Source organism: Oncorhynchus kisutch, linkage group LG1 (genome assembly GCF_002021735.2).
Source record: "Oncorhynchus kisutch isolate 150728-3 linkage group LG1, Okis_V2, whole genome shotgun sequence".
In the NCBI taxonomy this organism is placed as follows: domain Eukaryota; kingdom Metazoa; phylum Chordata; class Actinopteri; order Salmoniformes; family Salmonidae; genus Oncorhynchus; species Oncorhynchus kisutch.
In genome coordinates, this window is record NC_034174.2 from 20,944,307 (window position 1) to 20,957,777 (window position 13,471).

The 13,471-nt window shown below is 44.1% G+C and overlaps 2 protein-coding genes across 2 annotated transcripts; both read right to left on the reverse strand.

Annotated features, from left to right (window-relative positions):
• Positions 1–5,559: 5,559 nt before the first annotated feature.
• Positions 5,560–8,533, reverse strand: LOC109897825 (red-sensitive opsin). The gene is made up of 7 exons (XM_031796609.1): positions 8,340–8,533; positions 8,108–8,224; positions 7,508–7,804; positions 7,165–7,333; positions 6,910–7,075; positions 6,533–6,772; positions 5,560–6,318 (listed from the first exon to the last, which is right to left on the reverse strand). Exons 1-7 carry the CDS (start codon positions 8,461–8,463, stop codon positions 6,220–6,222), a joined length of 1,212 nt encoding a protein of 403 aa, XP_031652469.1. The 5' UTR covers positions 8,464–8,533; the 3' UTR covers positions 5,560–6,219.
• Positions 8,534–9,019: 486 nt separating this feature from the next.
• Positions 9,020–13,248, reverse strand: LOC109897838 (red-sensitive opsin-like). The gene is made up of 6 exons (XM_031796696.1): positions 13,107–13,248; positions 11,807–12,103; positions 11,429–11,597; positions 11,180–11,345; positions 10,803–11,042; positions 9,020–9,748 (listed from the first exon to the last, which is right to left on the reverse strand). The coding sequence occupies exons 1-6, from the start codon at positions 13,195–13,197 to the stop codon at positions 9,650–9,652; spliced, it is 1,062 nt and encodes a 353-aa protein (XP_031652556.1). The 5' UTR covers positions 13,198–13,248; the 3' UTR covers positions 9,020–9,649.
• Between the last annotated feature and the right edge of the window lie 223 nt (positions 13,249–13,471).

Consider the following 13,471-nt stretch of genomic DNA (forward strand, 5'->3'; position numbering starts at 1 on the left):
AGCGGTGAAAGATAACTCGTTGTCGTGCATGTAATTTACACAGCCAGGCATAGAACACCACATGGGCATGATGACAAACGTTAGTGAAAAACAAATGTTCCCCCAAAAAATTGCCTGGAGAAGTTCTGCGATTACTGTGTTGTTCGTTTCAAAGTAAACAACACCATCACTCAAGTTTGTGGACACGCCCCATCTACCTACCGGCGGTAGCTGTATTCATTATGAATGTGGGAATATGTGGTTCACTATGAGGAGACAAACACAAGAAGTCAAAACTTCCCGATTCTAACAGTGAAATGAAAATGCGCAACTTCTAGCTTGTGGTTTGGATAATTTTAATGTTTAGGACAAAACGTAATGTTGTTAATATAGTAATGACTATATGCTGTGTCAGAGCCAGGGTGAAATTTCCCTTTAACACCTAATCCCTAGCCCAGCTAACATTAGCCACCTAGCTACCTAGCTAACATTAGCCACAACAAATTGGAATTTGTAACTTAATATCATAGGTATTGCAAATTGTTAACATTTTGTACAAATAGTAATTCGGAACATATCATACGAATTGTAATTCGTAACATATAAAAAAATGGATGATGGACATCCACAAATTAATATATACCATACCAAATGTAACATGTCATATTCATTTGAGTGTCACAAATTTTCATTTAAAATATTACGTATACCCTGAGTCCAGGTTGCAGGCAGCAGGTATAAGGTCCCTAGCATACACAGTAAACTATAATCATGGCAACAACCATCCTGGACACTTCCTCCTGAGCCTTCTGTGTTGACGCAGTCTTTCTGCTGCATGGCAATCTACAGTATGGTCATTCGGAAGGAATTTTAAAGGGTTCGATTTTACCCTGTAATATGTAATATGTGGTGTTAGCAACCAGCAAGATGGTGTACTCCAATCTGTGGTGTTTTATACCAGCCATGTTGTCATCAAGATTAATCTAAATCAGAAATGGTCAGACACACACAAACTTAAATTATGCTGACCCGGAAGAACTGAATCAAATGTTTGAATTTAAGGTTAATCCTTCTTGGATGAGAAGTGCTTTTGGGGGAATGTTACTCAGCAGTCAGGTGAAATTGCTTATCCTCGTCATGCTTAAAAAATGAAATAGTTGACTTAAAAATTATTCTAATTACTTGTACATAAAGAAAACACATTTTGACAATTAAAATGATTTTACTACAAAAAAGTAAACAGGGAAGTATACTTTGAGGAGATAATCAGACGTTGATTTAATTTACTTCATTCTATGTTCTAGCATTTCCTCATGTCACGACTTCCACCAACTTTCACGACTTCCACCGAAGTCAGTCCCTCTCCAGTATTAAAGTGTGCCTGTTTATTATACTCCGCTCTCCTGCACTTGACTTCACCTCCCATATACACGCAGTACAGAATCAATCACCTCAAGAAGGGAGTCAGCAGGAGCAGACGCCCTCCCAGTTGCAGTGGAGGAGCGCGTTCAGCAGAACACGACCATGTTACAACGTCTGGGCACAGCCATGGATCGTGTGCTGCAGACTATGGATCATTGGGAGAGAGGAGGAGGTTTTTCAGCGCCTCCACCAGCTCCATTACAACAGGTCCCACTATCCACCCCTCTTTCACCTGGTCCCAGCGGGATTCGACTCGCGCTCCCGAGGGAGTATGATGGGACGGCTGCCACCACCCTCGTCTCCTGCCTCTCAGGCAAAGTACTGGAGTGGACTTTGCGTAATGGTCCCATGAACTCTGCGTAATGGTCCCATGAACTCTGCGTAATGGTCCCATGCCACGTCTACCTCACTCCATACGGCGGTGGCCCACTCCAGGACTTTTCCACCTGAGGCAGGGGACAAGGAGCGCGCAGGATTTCACCTTGGACTTCCGGACCCTGGCCACCAGTGCGGGATGGAACGACAGGCCCCCGATTGATCACTACAGGTGCAGTCTGCGCGAGGACGTCCGTCGGGAGTTGGCTTGCCCGAGACACTACCCTCACATTGGACCAGCTGGTGGACCTGTCTATCCGGTTGGACAACCTGCTGACTACCCGCGGATGTCTGGATCGGGACCTGTCAGTTCCATCCCCCAGCACCTCCGCTCTGAAACCCATGGAGCTGGGAGGTGCTGCACTTAGGGCGACCGGAGGAGGGGTCATTCCCTGCATCATCTGTGGCCGTAGAGGGTACACTGCTGGTCGGTGCTGGGGAGGGTTCCTAATGGAGTCGAGGCAGCAGGCAGGGCACTATCGTGTCACCCCAGGTGAGTCGGCAACAGGCTCACCCAGAGCCCCCTGTTGCTCACATGCATGTGTGTATTTCACATGCATGTGTTTTCCCCGCATTCTTAGCATAAGGCGCTAGTAGATTCAGGCGCAGCTGGGAATTTTATTGACTGTTCATTTGCTCATAGTTTAGGGACCACCTCATCGACGGGGGGATTGTGCGATAAATCTCCTAGACGCAGCACTTCCCAGGAGTCACGTGTATCCTCTGTCACAGGTTGAGACGGTGGCTATGGAAACATATGTCTCCGAATCCCTGGGGCAGGGATACATTCGGCCCTCCACTTCCCCTGCCTCCTCGAGTTTCTTTTTTGTGAAGAAGAAGGATGGGTGTCTGTGCCCGTGTATTGACTATCGGGGGATCAATCAGATCACTGTGAGGTACAGCTACCCGCTGCCTCTCATCGCCAGTGCGATGGAGTCAATGCACAGGGCGCGCTTCTTCACAAAATTGGATCTCAGTAGCGCTTACAACCTGGTGCGTATCCGGGAGGGGGACGAGTGGAAGACGGCATTTAATACCACCTCAGGGCACTATGAGTACCTCGTCATGCCGTACAGGTTGATGAATGCTCCATCAGTCTTCCAGGCCTTTGTTGACGAGATTGTCCAGGACCTGCACGGGCAGGATGTAGTGGTGTATATCGACGACATTCGATATACACGCGCCGAGCATGTGTCCCTGGTGCGCAGGGTGCTTGGTCGACTGTTGGAGCATGAGTTGTATGTCAAGGCTGAGAAATATCTGTTCTTCCAACAGTCCGTCTCCTTCTTAGGGTACCGCATTTCCACGTCAGGGGTGGAGAAGGAGAGTGACGGGGCTTTTGGTCACCTGAAGGCTCTGTTTACCTCGGCTCCCGTGCTGGCTCATCCGGATCCCTCTTTGGCGTTCATAGTGGAGGTGGACGAGTCCGAGGCTGGGATAGGAGCCGTGCTCTCTCAGCGCTCGGACACGCCACCAAAGCTCTGCCCCTGTGCTTTCTTTTCGAAGAAGCTCAGCCCGGCAGAGCGAAACTATGATGTGGGGGACCGGGAGATGTTGGCTGTTGTCAAGGCTCTGAAGGTGTGGAGACATTGGCTTGAAGGGGCTAAACAGCCTTTTCACATCTGGACTGACCTCCACAATCTGGAGTACATCCAGGCGGCGAGGAGACTGAACCCTCGCCAGGCAAGGTGGGCTATGTTCTTTACCCGTTTAGTTTTGACTCTATCCTACAGACCAGGTTCCCAGAACGTTAAGGCAGACGTACTGTCCCGGATGTATGACACAGAAGAGCGGTCCATGGACCACACTCCCATACTTCCTGGCTCTTGCCTGGTGGCACCGGTGGTGTGGGAGCTGGACACGGACATCAGGCGGGCGTTACACACAGAGCCCACTTCCCCCCAGTGTCCAGCTGGGCGCCGGTACGTTCCGTCTGCTGTCCGCAACCGTTTGTCCTATTGGGCCCATACGTCACCCTCCTCTGGTCATCCTGGCATCAGTCGGACGGTGCCTTGCCTTAGTGGGAAGTACTGGTGGCCCACCTTGGCCAAGGATGTGAGGGTTTATGTTTCCTCCTGCGCGGTGTGTGCCCAGAGCAAGGCTCCCAGGCACCTGCCCAGAGGGAAATTACAACCCCTACCCGTTCCACAATGGCCGTGGTCGCACCTGTCGGTGGACTTCCTGTCGTCTCCTCCCTTTGCCCAGTCTCCCTACGGCCCTACAGACTGCGGAGGCCCTGTTCACTCACGTCTTCCGGCACTACGGGTTGCCTGAGGATATAGTCTCTGATCGGGGTCCCCAGTTCACATCCAGGGTCTGGAGAACGTTTATGGAACATCTGGGGGTCTCGGGCAGCCTTACCTCAGGTTTTCACCCCGTAATGGGCAGGTGGAGAGAGTAAATCAGGATGTGGGTAGGTTTCTGAGGTCATATTGCCAGGACCGGCCGGGGGAGTGGGCGACGTTCATCCCCTGGACAGAGATGGCCCAAACCTCACTCCGCCACTGCTCCACTAACCTCTCTCCTTTCCCGTGCGTACTGGGGTATCAGCCAGTTCTGGCACCGTGGCAACAGAGCCAGATCGAGGCTCCTGCGGTGGACGAGTGGTTCAAGCTCTCGGAGGAGACCTGGGACGCCGCCCATGTGCACCTACAACGGGCCGTGAGGTGGCAAAAAGCGAGCGCCAACCGCCACCGCAGCGAGGCCGGGGGACAGGGTTTGGCTCTTGACCCGAGACCTGCCCCACCCCCCTGCCTGCCCTGCCGGAAGCTGGGTCCGCGGTTTGTGGGACCATTTAAAGTCATGAGGAGACTGAATGAGATGTGCTATAGATTACAGTTTCCCCCAGATTATCGCATTAATCCCTCGTTCCATGTGTCTCTCCTCAGGCCGGTGGTGGCTGGTCCACTCCAGGAATCTGAGGTGCGGGAGGTTCCTCCGCCCCCTCTGGACATCGAGGGGACCCCGGCGTATGCTGTTCGAGCCATCCTGGACTCGAGGCGTCAGGCGAGGGGCCTTCAGTACCTCGTGGAGTGGGAGGGGTACGGTCCGGAGGAGAGATGCTTGATGCCGGTGGAGGACGTCCTGGACCCTTCATTGCTGTAGGATTTCCACCGTCTCCATCCGGATCACCCTGTGCCTCGTCCTCCGGGTCGTCCCCGAGGTCGGTGTCGGCGCGCTGCTGGAACCGTGTGTCAAAGTGGGGGGTACTGTCACAACTTCCGCTGAAGTCGTTCCCTCTCCTTGTTCGGGCGGCGTTCGGTGGTCGACGTCACCGGCTTTCTAGCCACCGCCGATCCACTTTTCATTTTCCATTTGTTCTGGCTTTGGCTTATCACACCTGGCTTCACTCACCAATCACTTGTTTATTATTTAACCCTCTGTTCCCCATGTTGTATTTGTGAGTTATTGTTATGTGGATGATTGTCAGGCGTTGCACTTTTGTTTTAGACCGTGTTTTTGGCACTTGTATGCGTTATGTGCTGTCATTTGGTAAACGGTATTAAAGTGCGCCTGTTTATTATACTCCGCTCTCCTGCACTTGACTTCACCTCTCATATACATGCAATACACCTCATGTAAATACAAACCAATCATGGGGAAAGTGGATCACTTCGATCCTTTAGGCTGATTGGGGAGATAACCTCTATCCTATCCGCTTTACCAGACAGTTCATATTGGGTGTGGCATGTGAGTTTGGTCTTTAAACAATCATTGATAACAGGTCGCAGTGAATAAACATTGAATGAACAGTGTATAAACATAGAAAGTGAGACCAGAGGGTATTTTCATTTTGCTGCATGCATGAAATGTATTTTAATCAGAAAAACATTGTTAAATACATTGTATACACAATTATCTATATACTAGTATTATTATTTTTTTGTTTTTTTATTTGCAAGAGGGATACAAAATGTTTACCTCATAAGTTACTTTAAAAGTAAGGGGTTTTCAAACCATACATTTGTTCACATCATTTTGAGATGATCAGATTTCCATTGGCAGTTAATTTCAGTTTTCCTTAGCTGTGAAGCTGTCTAGTTTAGCCACTGCAGAGTGAAGGGAATGCATTACAAGACGCCAACTTTTTCTTGCCACTTGGACAGACATTGATAGTAGTAGTATATACATATTCCCATAATGTACCACTCAAATAGCTATAATATGCATATCAATTACCACACAACTCTCTGCCTGTTTAATCGAAGACCATGGATTAAAAAAGCTCCAAGGGGTGGTTCATAGCAATTTAGTTTTGTGGGTAACGTTTTTACACACATTGCACCTGTATGAGGTAAAGCTTAATAATCTCCTGAAAAGTTGTGGGAGAATGTTTGTTTAAGAAAAACAAGAGGATGTACTGTACATTTGAAAAGTCCCATTTGGAAAATCTCCTCAGAACGTTCACGATTTGTTTCCAAGAGGTACAATGTTGTCTGGGGTTTATGCAGGTGCCACAGAGGAAACCTCTGTTTTTGATGTAGACACTTCAGTGCCATCATCTTCTGCCTTTCCAAAGAGCTGCATGATGCAAGTACGGAACTGGAGAGAGAGGAATAATTAAACATAAGACTTTCAAATTATATGTCTATCTCGAAATTGAACGAACACATTGTCAGCCGATGCTTTAAAAAAAAAAGTACTTCACAAGAAAGGCAATTGTGAAACATTAAGAAAAATTATTATTGTTAGAGCTTTGTTACATGAAATCAGTAAGATAAAAAAAACAGTGTCTGAGAATCCTGTTTAGACTTACCTGTTTGTTCATGAAGACATATATAACTGGATTGTAGATGGTGGCGCTCTTGGCAAAGTAGGCAGGAATTGCGGCTGCCAGAGGGTGGAAAGCATACCCAGGGTTAGCCGCAGCAAAGCAGGCAAAGCAGGTATAAGGTCCCCAGCATACACAGTAAGCTATAATCATGACAACAACCATCCTGGACACTTCTTTCTCGGCCTTCTGTGTTGACTCAGAGTCTTTCTGCTGTGCAGCAACCTGTGGTCATTCAGAAGGAATATCAAATGGTTAGATTTAACCTTTTAATATGCCTTTTCAAAAGGTACACTTGACCATTACTGTATTTAACAACATAGTTGCTTGCTACAGTATGGTATATTTAAAATATCACTTACAGCACGAATGGCTAGCCACACGAAAATGTAGCAGAAGATGATCACGAACAGGGGGAAGAAGCAGCATGTAATCATGAGAGTAATCATGTAGGACTTGACTCCAGGATCCTCATTGCCTCCGAACACATCAGGTCCGCAGGAAGTCTTCAGGCCGTGAGGCCAGTACCTGGTGGAGGGAGAGAGATAAAGAAATGTGTTAAATAATTGATTCTTTTGAACTTGAATCCTCAGTGAAATAAGAAGAGAAATCCTCACCTGCTCCAGCCAAAGATGGGGGGGGCACACCAGAAAGCAGCCCAGACCCAGGAGAAGATAATGCCTCCCATGGCCCATTTGGCATCAAACTTGACACTTCCAAAGGGCTTGCACACCACCACCCATCTCTCCCAAGAGATGACAGCCAGGGACCACAGAGCAGCAATTCCTGCATAATATATACATATACTGTAAATTAGACAAAAGAGAAATTCTGATTACTGTCACTATGCTACGGTGTTCTAGCATCTGACAATTACTCTTTCTCAGCACCGTGTAGAAATGTATAATTTTCTTGTTAAATATTAGATAATAGTATAGTCCATGTAAAACTGCATCTTACCGCAAGTGGAGACAGTGTATCCCTCAAAGACACACATTGGATGTCCCAGAATGAAGTAGCCAAAAAACTGGTTGCAAACGCTGATGGTGCTTGCCAAAAGTGTTTCTCCAATGTCAGCAATAGCAAGGTTGACCAAGATCCAGTTCAGAGGGTGTTGGAGCTTCTTGAATTTTGCAGTGGCCACCAGTACCAGGCCATTGGTGAAGACTGAGAGGATGACCACAATGATCATCCAAAGTGTTGAAACATTGTACACCCATCTTGGAGCAATGTGGTAGTTGGGGCCCTCAAAGGGATCTGAGATCAAACAGACAAAATTATTTTTCTAAGAAGGAGAAAATGACAGGTGCAGGTGCCTGGTTAGATGATCTACATGCTTTTTAGATGATCAATTAAAATGCAAAAGTAATGCAAATTACATAAATTATATTAATTCATTCAAATTATACGTATAAAGTGAAATTTTACTTATGCCATCTATGTTGTATATAACTTCCATAAAAATAGGACTAAATACAGTTAACATAACCTCATGATTTAAATCAAATAAAATATATGAATTGGAAGTTTCAATCAAGGTAGATGTAGTTGCACTCTCACCTTTGGTGTTATTGCTGTTGGTGAAGGTAAAGGAAGATTCTCTCGTTGTATCTTGGTTTTGTCGCCTGGCTGCATAAGCAGCACTTCCCCAGCTTTCTGCCATTTCTGAGAAAGTATCTGAAGAATATACGAATAAAGAAGACAACATATTATTTCCATTTCAGTCATCGAATTATTCTAAAATATTTGCCTTGCCAGTTGTTTGCTGCCATAGTTATGCTTTTGCCTTTACCTGTTGGTCGCTTTTTCTCTGTCTTGTGGTTGGCTTCTGTTGTCTTGTCTTGCTGATCACCTGTTGTGGTGTTAACAACCAACAAGATGGTGTACCCCAATCTGTGGGGTTTTATACCAGCCATGTCGTCATCGAGATTAAGATCTAAGACTTACACACACACACACCAAAAAGAACTTCAGTTATGCCGGCCAGTCGAACTGAAGCCAAGGTTTGAATTTAAGGTTAATCCTTCTTGGATAAGAAGTGCTTTTGGTGTCACGTAATTCAGCATTCAGGTGAAATTCCTTATCCTCTTGATGCTTAAAAGAGAAAATAGTTGACTTAACAATTGTTCTTATTACTTCTAAATAAAGAAAACACATTTTGACAATATGAATGTTTTTACTATAACAAAGTAAACAGGGAAGAATTCTTTGAGGGGATAATCAGACAATGATTTAATTTACTTCATTCTACGTTCTATCTTTTCCTCATGTAAATACAAACCAATAATCATGCAAGTGGATCACTTCGGCCTTTAGCCTGATTTGGGAGATAATCTCTATCCTATCCGCTTTACCAGACAATTCATATTGGGTGTGTCATGTGAGTTTGGTCTTTAAACAATCATTGATAACAGGTATCAGTGAATAAAAATTGAATGAACAGTGTATAAAAATTGAAAGTGAGACCAGAGGGTATTTTCATTTGCTGCATGCATGATATTTATTTCAATCAGAAAAACACATTGTTAAATACATTGTATACACACATATTTTTTGTTGTTAGTTTTTTTTATTTGCAAGAGGATTAGAACATGTTTACCTCATAAACTACTTAGGGGTTTTCAAACCATACATTGTTCACATCATTTTGAGTTATCAGATTTCCATTGGCAGTTCATTTCAGTTTTCCTTAGCTGTGAAGCTGTCTAGTTCAGCAACTACAGAGTGAAGGGAATGCATTACAAGACGCCAACTTTTTCTTGCCACTTGGACAGACATTGATAGTAGTAGTATATACATATTCCCATAATGTACCAAATAACTATAGTATGCATATCAATTACCACACAACTCACAGCTTGTTTAATCAAAGACCATTGATTAGAAAAACTCCAATGGGTGGTTCATAGCCATTTAGTTTTTGTGGGTAATGATTTTACAAACATTGCACCTGTATGAGGTAAAGCTTAATAATCTCCTGAAAAGTTGTGGGAAATTATTTCTTTAAGAAACACAAGAGGATGTACTGTACATTTAAAAAGTCCCATTCTGAAAATCTCCATAGAACGATTTGTTTCCAAGAGATACACCATTGTCTGGGGTTTATGCAGGTGCCACAGTGGAAACCTCTGTTTTTGATGTAGACACTTCAGAGGCATCATCTTCCGCCTTGCCAAAGAGCTGCATGATGCAAGAACGGAACTGTGGAGAGAGAATAAGAATGGAACATGAGGAAAGAGCTACAAAATATAGAGTACCTCTATATTTAGGTAGACATACTGTAATTCCTTTGTTAACCACTTTATTATTGATGGGTGAAAATATACTTAACCAAAATGTAAAAGTAACATGTAACGTGGTGGTCCCATGTTTCCCATGTTTCTGAAATAAAATATCCCAGAAATGTTGTCCATATCCACAAAAGCTCATTTCTGTTACATTTTGCACAGAAATGTGTTTACATCTCTGTTAGTGAGCATTTCACCGTTTGCTAAGATTATTCATCCACCTGACAGGTGTGGCATATCTGGAAGCAGATTAAACAGCATTATGATTACACAGGCGCACCTTGTACTGGGGACAATAAAAGGCCACTCTAAAATGTGCAGTTTTTTCACACAACACAATGTTGCCACAGATATCTCAAGTTTTGAAGGAGCATGAAATTGTCATTCTGACTGCAGGAATGTCCACCAGAGCTGTTGCCAGAGAATGTAATGTTCATTTCTCTACCATAAGCCACCTCCAACCTCCTTTTAGAGAATTTGGCAGTATGTCCAACTGGCCTCACAACCGCAGACCTCATGTAACCACGCCAGCCCAGGACCTCCACATCCAGCTTCTTCATCTACAGGGTCATCTCAGAACAGCCACCTAGACAGCTGATGAAACTGTGGGTTTGCACAACCGAAGAATGTCTGCTCAAACTGTCAGAAACCTCAGGGAAGTTTATCTGCATGCCTGTCGACATGTACAATATCCAGTAACTTCGCAAAGCCATAGAAGAGGAGTGGTCCAACATTCCACCGGCCACAATCAACAACCCGATCAACTCTATGCGAAGGAGACATGTTGCGCTGCATGACGCAAATGGTGGACACCAGATACTGACTGGTTTTCTGATCCACGCTCTTGCATTTTTTTTAAAGGTATCTGTGTCCAACAGATGCATATCTGTATTCCCAGTCGTGTGAAATCAAGATATTAGGGCCTATTTTTTTCAGTGTTCATGTAGCTATCAGACTAACACACTTACCTGTTTGTTCATGAAGACATAGATAACTGGATTGTAGATGGTGGCGCTCTTGGCAAAGTAGGCAGGCAGTGCAGCAGCCAGAGGGTGGAAAGCATACCCAGGGTTAGCCGCAGCAAAGCAGGCAAAGCAGGTATAAGGTCCCCAGCACACACAGAAAGCTATAATCATGACAACAACCATCCTGGACACTTCTTTCTCGGCCTTCTGTGTTGACTCAGAGTCTTTCTGCTGCGCAGCAACCTGTGGTCATTCAGAAGGAATATCAAATGGTTAGATCTAACCCTTTAATATGCCTTTTTAAAAGGTACACTTGACCATTACTGTATTTAACAACATAGTTGCTTGCTACAGTATAGTATATTTAAAATATCACTTACAGCACGAATTGCTAGCCACACGAAAATGTAGCAGAAGATGATCACGAACAGGGGGAAGAAGCAGCATGTAATCATGAGAGTAATCATGTAGGATTTGACACCAGGATCATCATTGCCTCCGAACACATCAGGTCCGCAGGAAGTCTTCAGGCCGTGAGGCCAGTACCTGGTGGAGGGAGAGAGATAATGAGATTTTGAACAATGGAGTTTTTCACACATCAGTGAAATAAAAAGAGAAAGAAATACCACCTGCTCCAGCCAAAGATGGGGGGGGCACACCAGAAAGCAGCCCAAACCCAGGAGAAGATAATGCCTCCCATGGCCCATTTGGCATCAAACTTGACATTTCCAAAGGGCTTGCACACCACCACCCATCTCTCCCAAGAGATGACAGCCAGGGACCACAGAGCAGCAATTCCTGTGCAGGGGAACAGTTGTACTGAAAGTTAGAGACACTCTAATTCTATGTGAAAACACAGCACCATAATAACATGCACCAAGGAAACGGCTTTAGGGAGCACTTTGTGTTGATCAATTTCTCTATACTATACATTAATCTACCATTTCCACATATTACTGGTACAATAAATACACTTCAAATATTTGTAAAACTGAGGAGTCTCTTACCACACACAGACACAGTGTATCCCTCAAAGACACACATTGGATGTCCCAGAATAAAGTAGCCAAAAATCTGGTTGCAAACGCTGATGGTGCTTGCCAAAAGTGTTTCTCCAATGTCAGCAATAGCAAGGTTGACCAAGATCCAGTTCAGAGGGTGTTGGAGCTTCTTGAATTTTGCAGTGGCCACCAGTACCAGGCCATTGGTGAAGACTGAGGTAATGACCACAAAGATCATCCAAAGTGTTGAGAGATTGTATACCCATCTTGGAGCAATGTGGTAGTTGGGGCCCTCAAAAGGATCTGCAAAAGAAGAAGAGATAAACATTTATTATAACTTTCTGACTCATTGATATAGTCATATGCAGTGGTGTAAAGTACTTAAGTAAAAATACTTTAAAGTACTACTTAAGTTGTTTTTTGGGGTATCTGTACTTTACTTTACTTTTTATATTTGTTACAACTTTTGCTTTCACGCCACTACATTCCTAAAGAAAATAATATACTTTTTACTCCATACATTTTCCCTAACACCCAAAAGTACTCATACATTTTGAATGCTTAGCAGGACAGAAAAATTGTCATATTCACACGCTTATCAAGAGAACATCCCTGGTCATCCCTACTGCCTCTGATCTGATCACTAAACACCAATGCTTAGTTTGTAAATTATAGGTGAGTGTTGGAGTGTGCCCCTGACTATGTTGAAAACAAGAAAATCATGCCATCTGTTTTGTTTTAATATAAGGAATTTGAATTGATCCATACTTTTACCTTTTAGACTTAAGTATATTTTAGCAATTACATTTACTTTTGATACTTAAGTAGATTTAAAACCAAATACTTTTAGACTTTTGCTCAAGTAGAATTTTACTGGGTGACTTTCACTTTTATTTTAGTCATTTTTAATTAAGGTATCTTTACTTCTACTTAAGTATGACAATTGGGTACTTTTTCCACCACTGGTCATATGAGGACATTAAACAAACATTTTGAACAGAATGTGTGCATCAAAAGTTATGACCAAGAAAAACACTGTCCTGACCCAAATTATTCAATGTATTGGTTGTATCATTGTGCGTACTGCTAATGCCAGTTACAAATGGTATGTCTGCTGTTTGTGAAATAACGTATGAGAGAACTACACTGCAACAAAAGACCTTCAGCAACATCAATTTAATTTAAAAAGGACACCAATTACTTTCTGTAAATCTATAATAACTCCAATCTTTTGGGGGAATATACAGAATCAGGCTCTTTCAATAGTTCTACCCTCAGGCACTACACTGAACAAAATGTACTGTACCTTTGGTGTTATTGCTGTTGGTGTAGGCGAAACCTGATTCTCTCGTTGTATCGTCGTGCCGCCTGGCAGCTAACACTCCTAGCTCTGCCATCCTTGGACTGCTTTACAGGAGTTTCTGAAGTTGACTGCTGAAGTCCAAGCCGTGCTTCTCAACTATCTTAGGGTTTATATACCATCCTTTGGGTCTTTTGAAAGGATTATGGCCTTGGAGGAATTAGGGCACGGTTGGCACTGGGGCCATGGTATAATTTGTACCATGGCATGGGCTGGACTGTCTTTTCTTAACTGTTAATTACCACCAACAACTAAGTTGGGTGGATTTCAGAGGCCCATAATCTTGTCTGAGAGGGCTTTGGTGGCAGAGA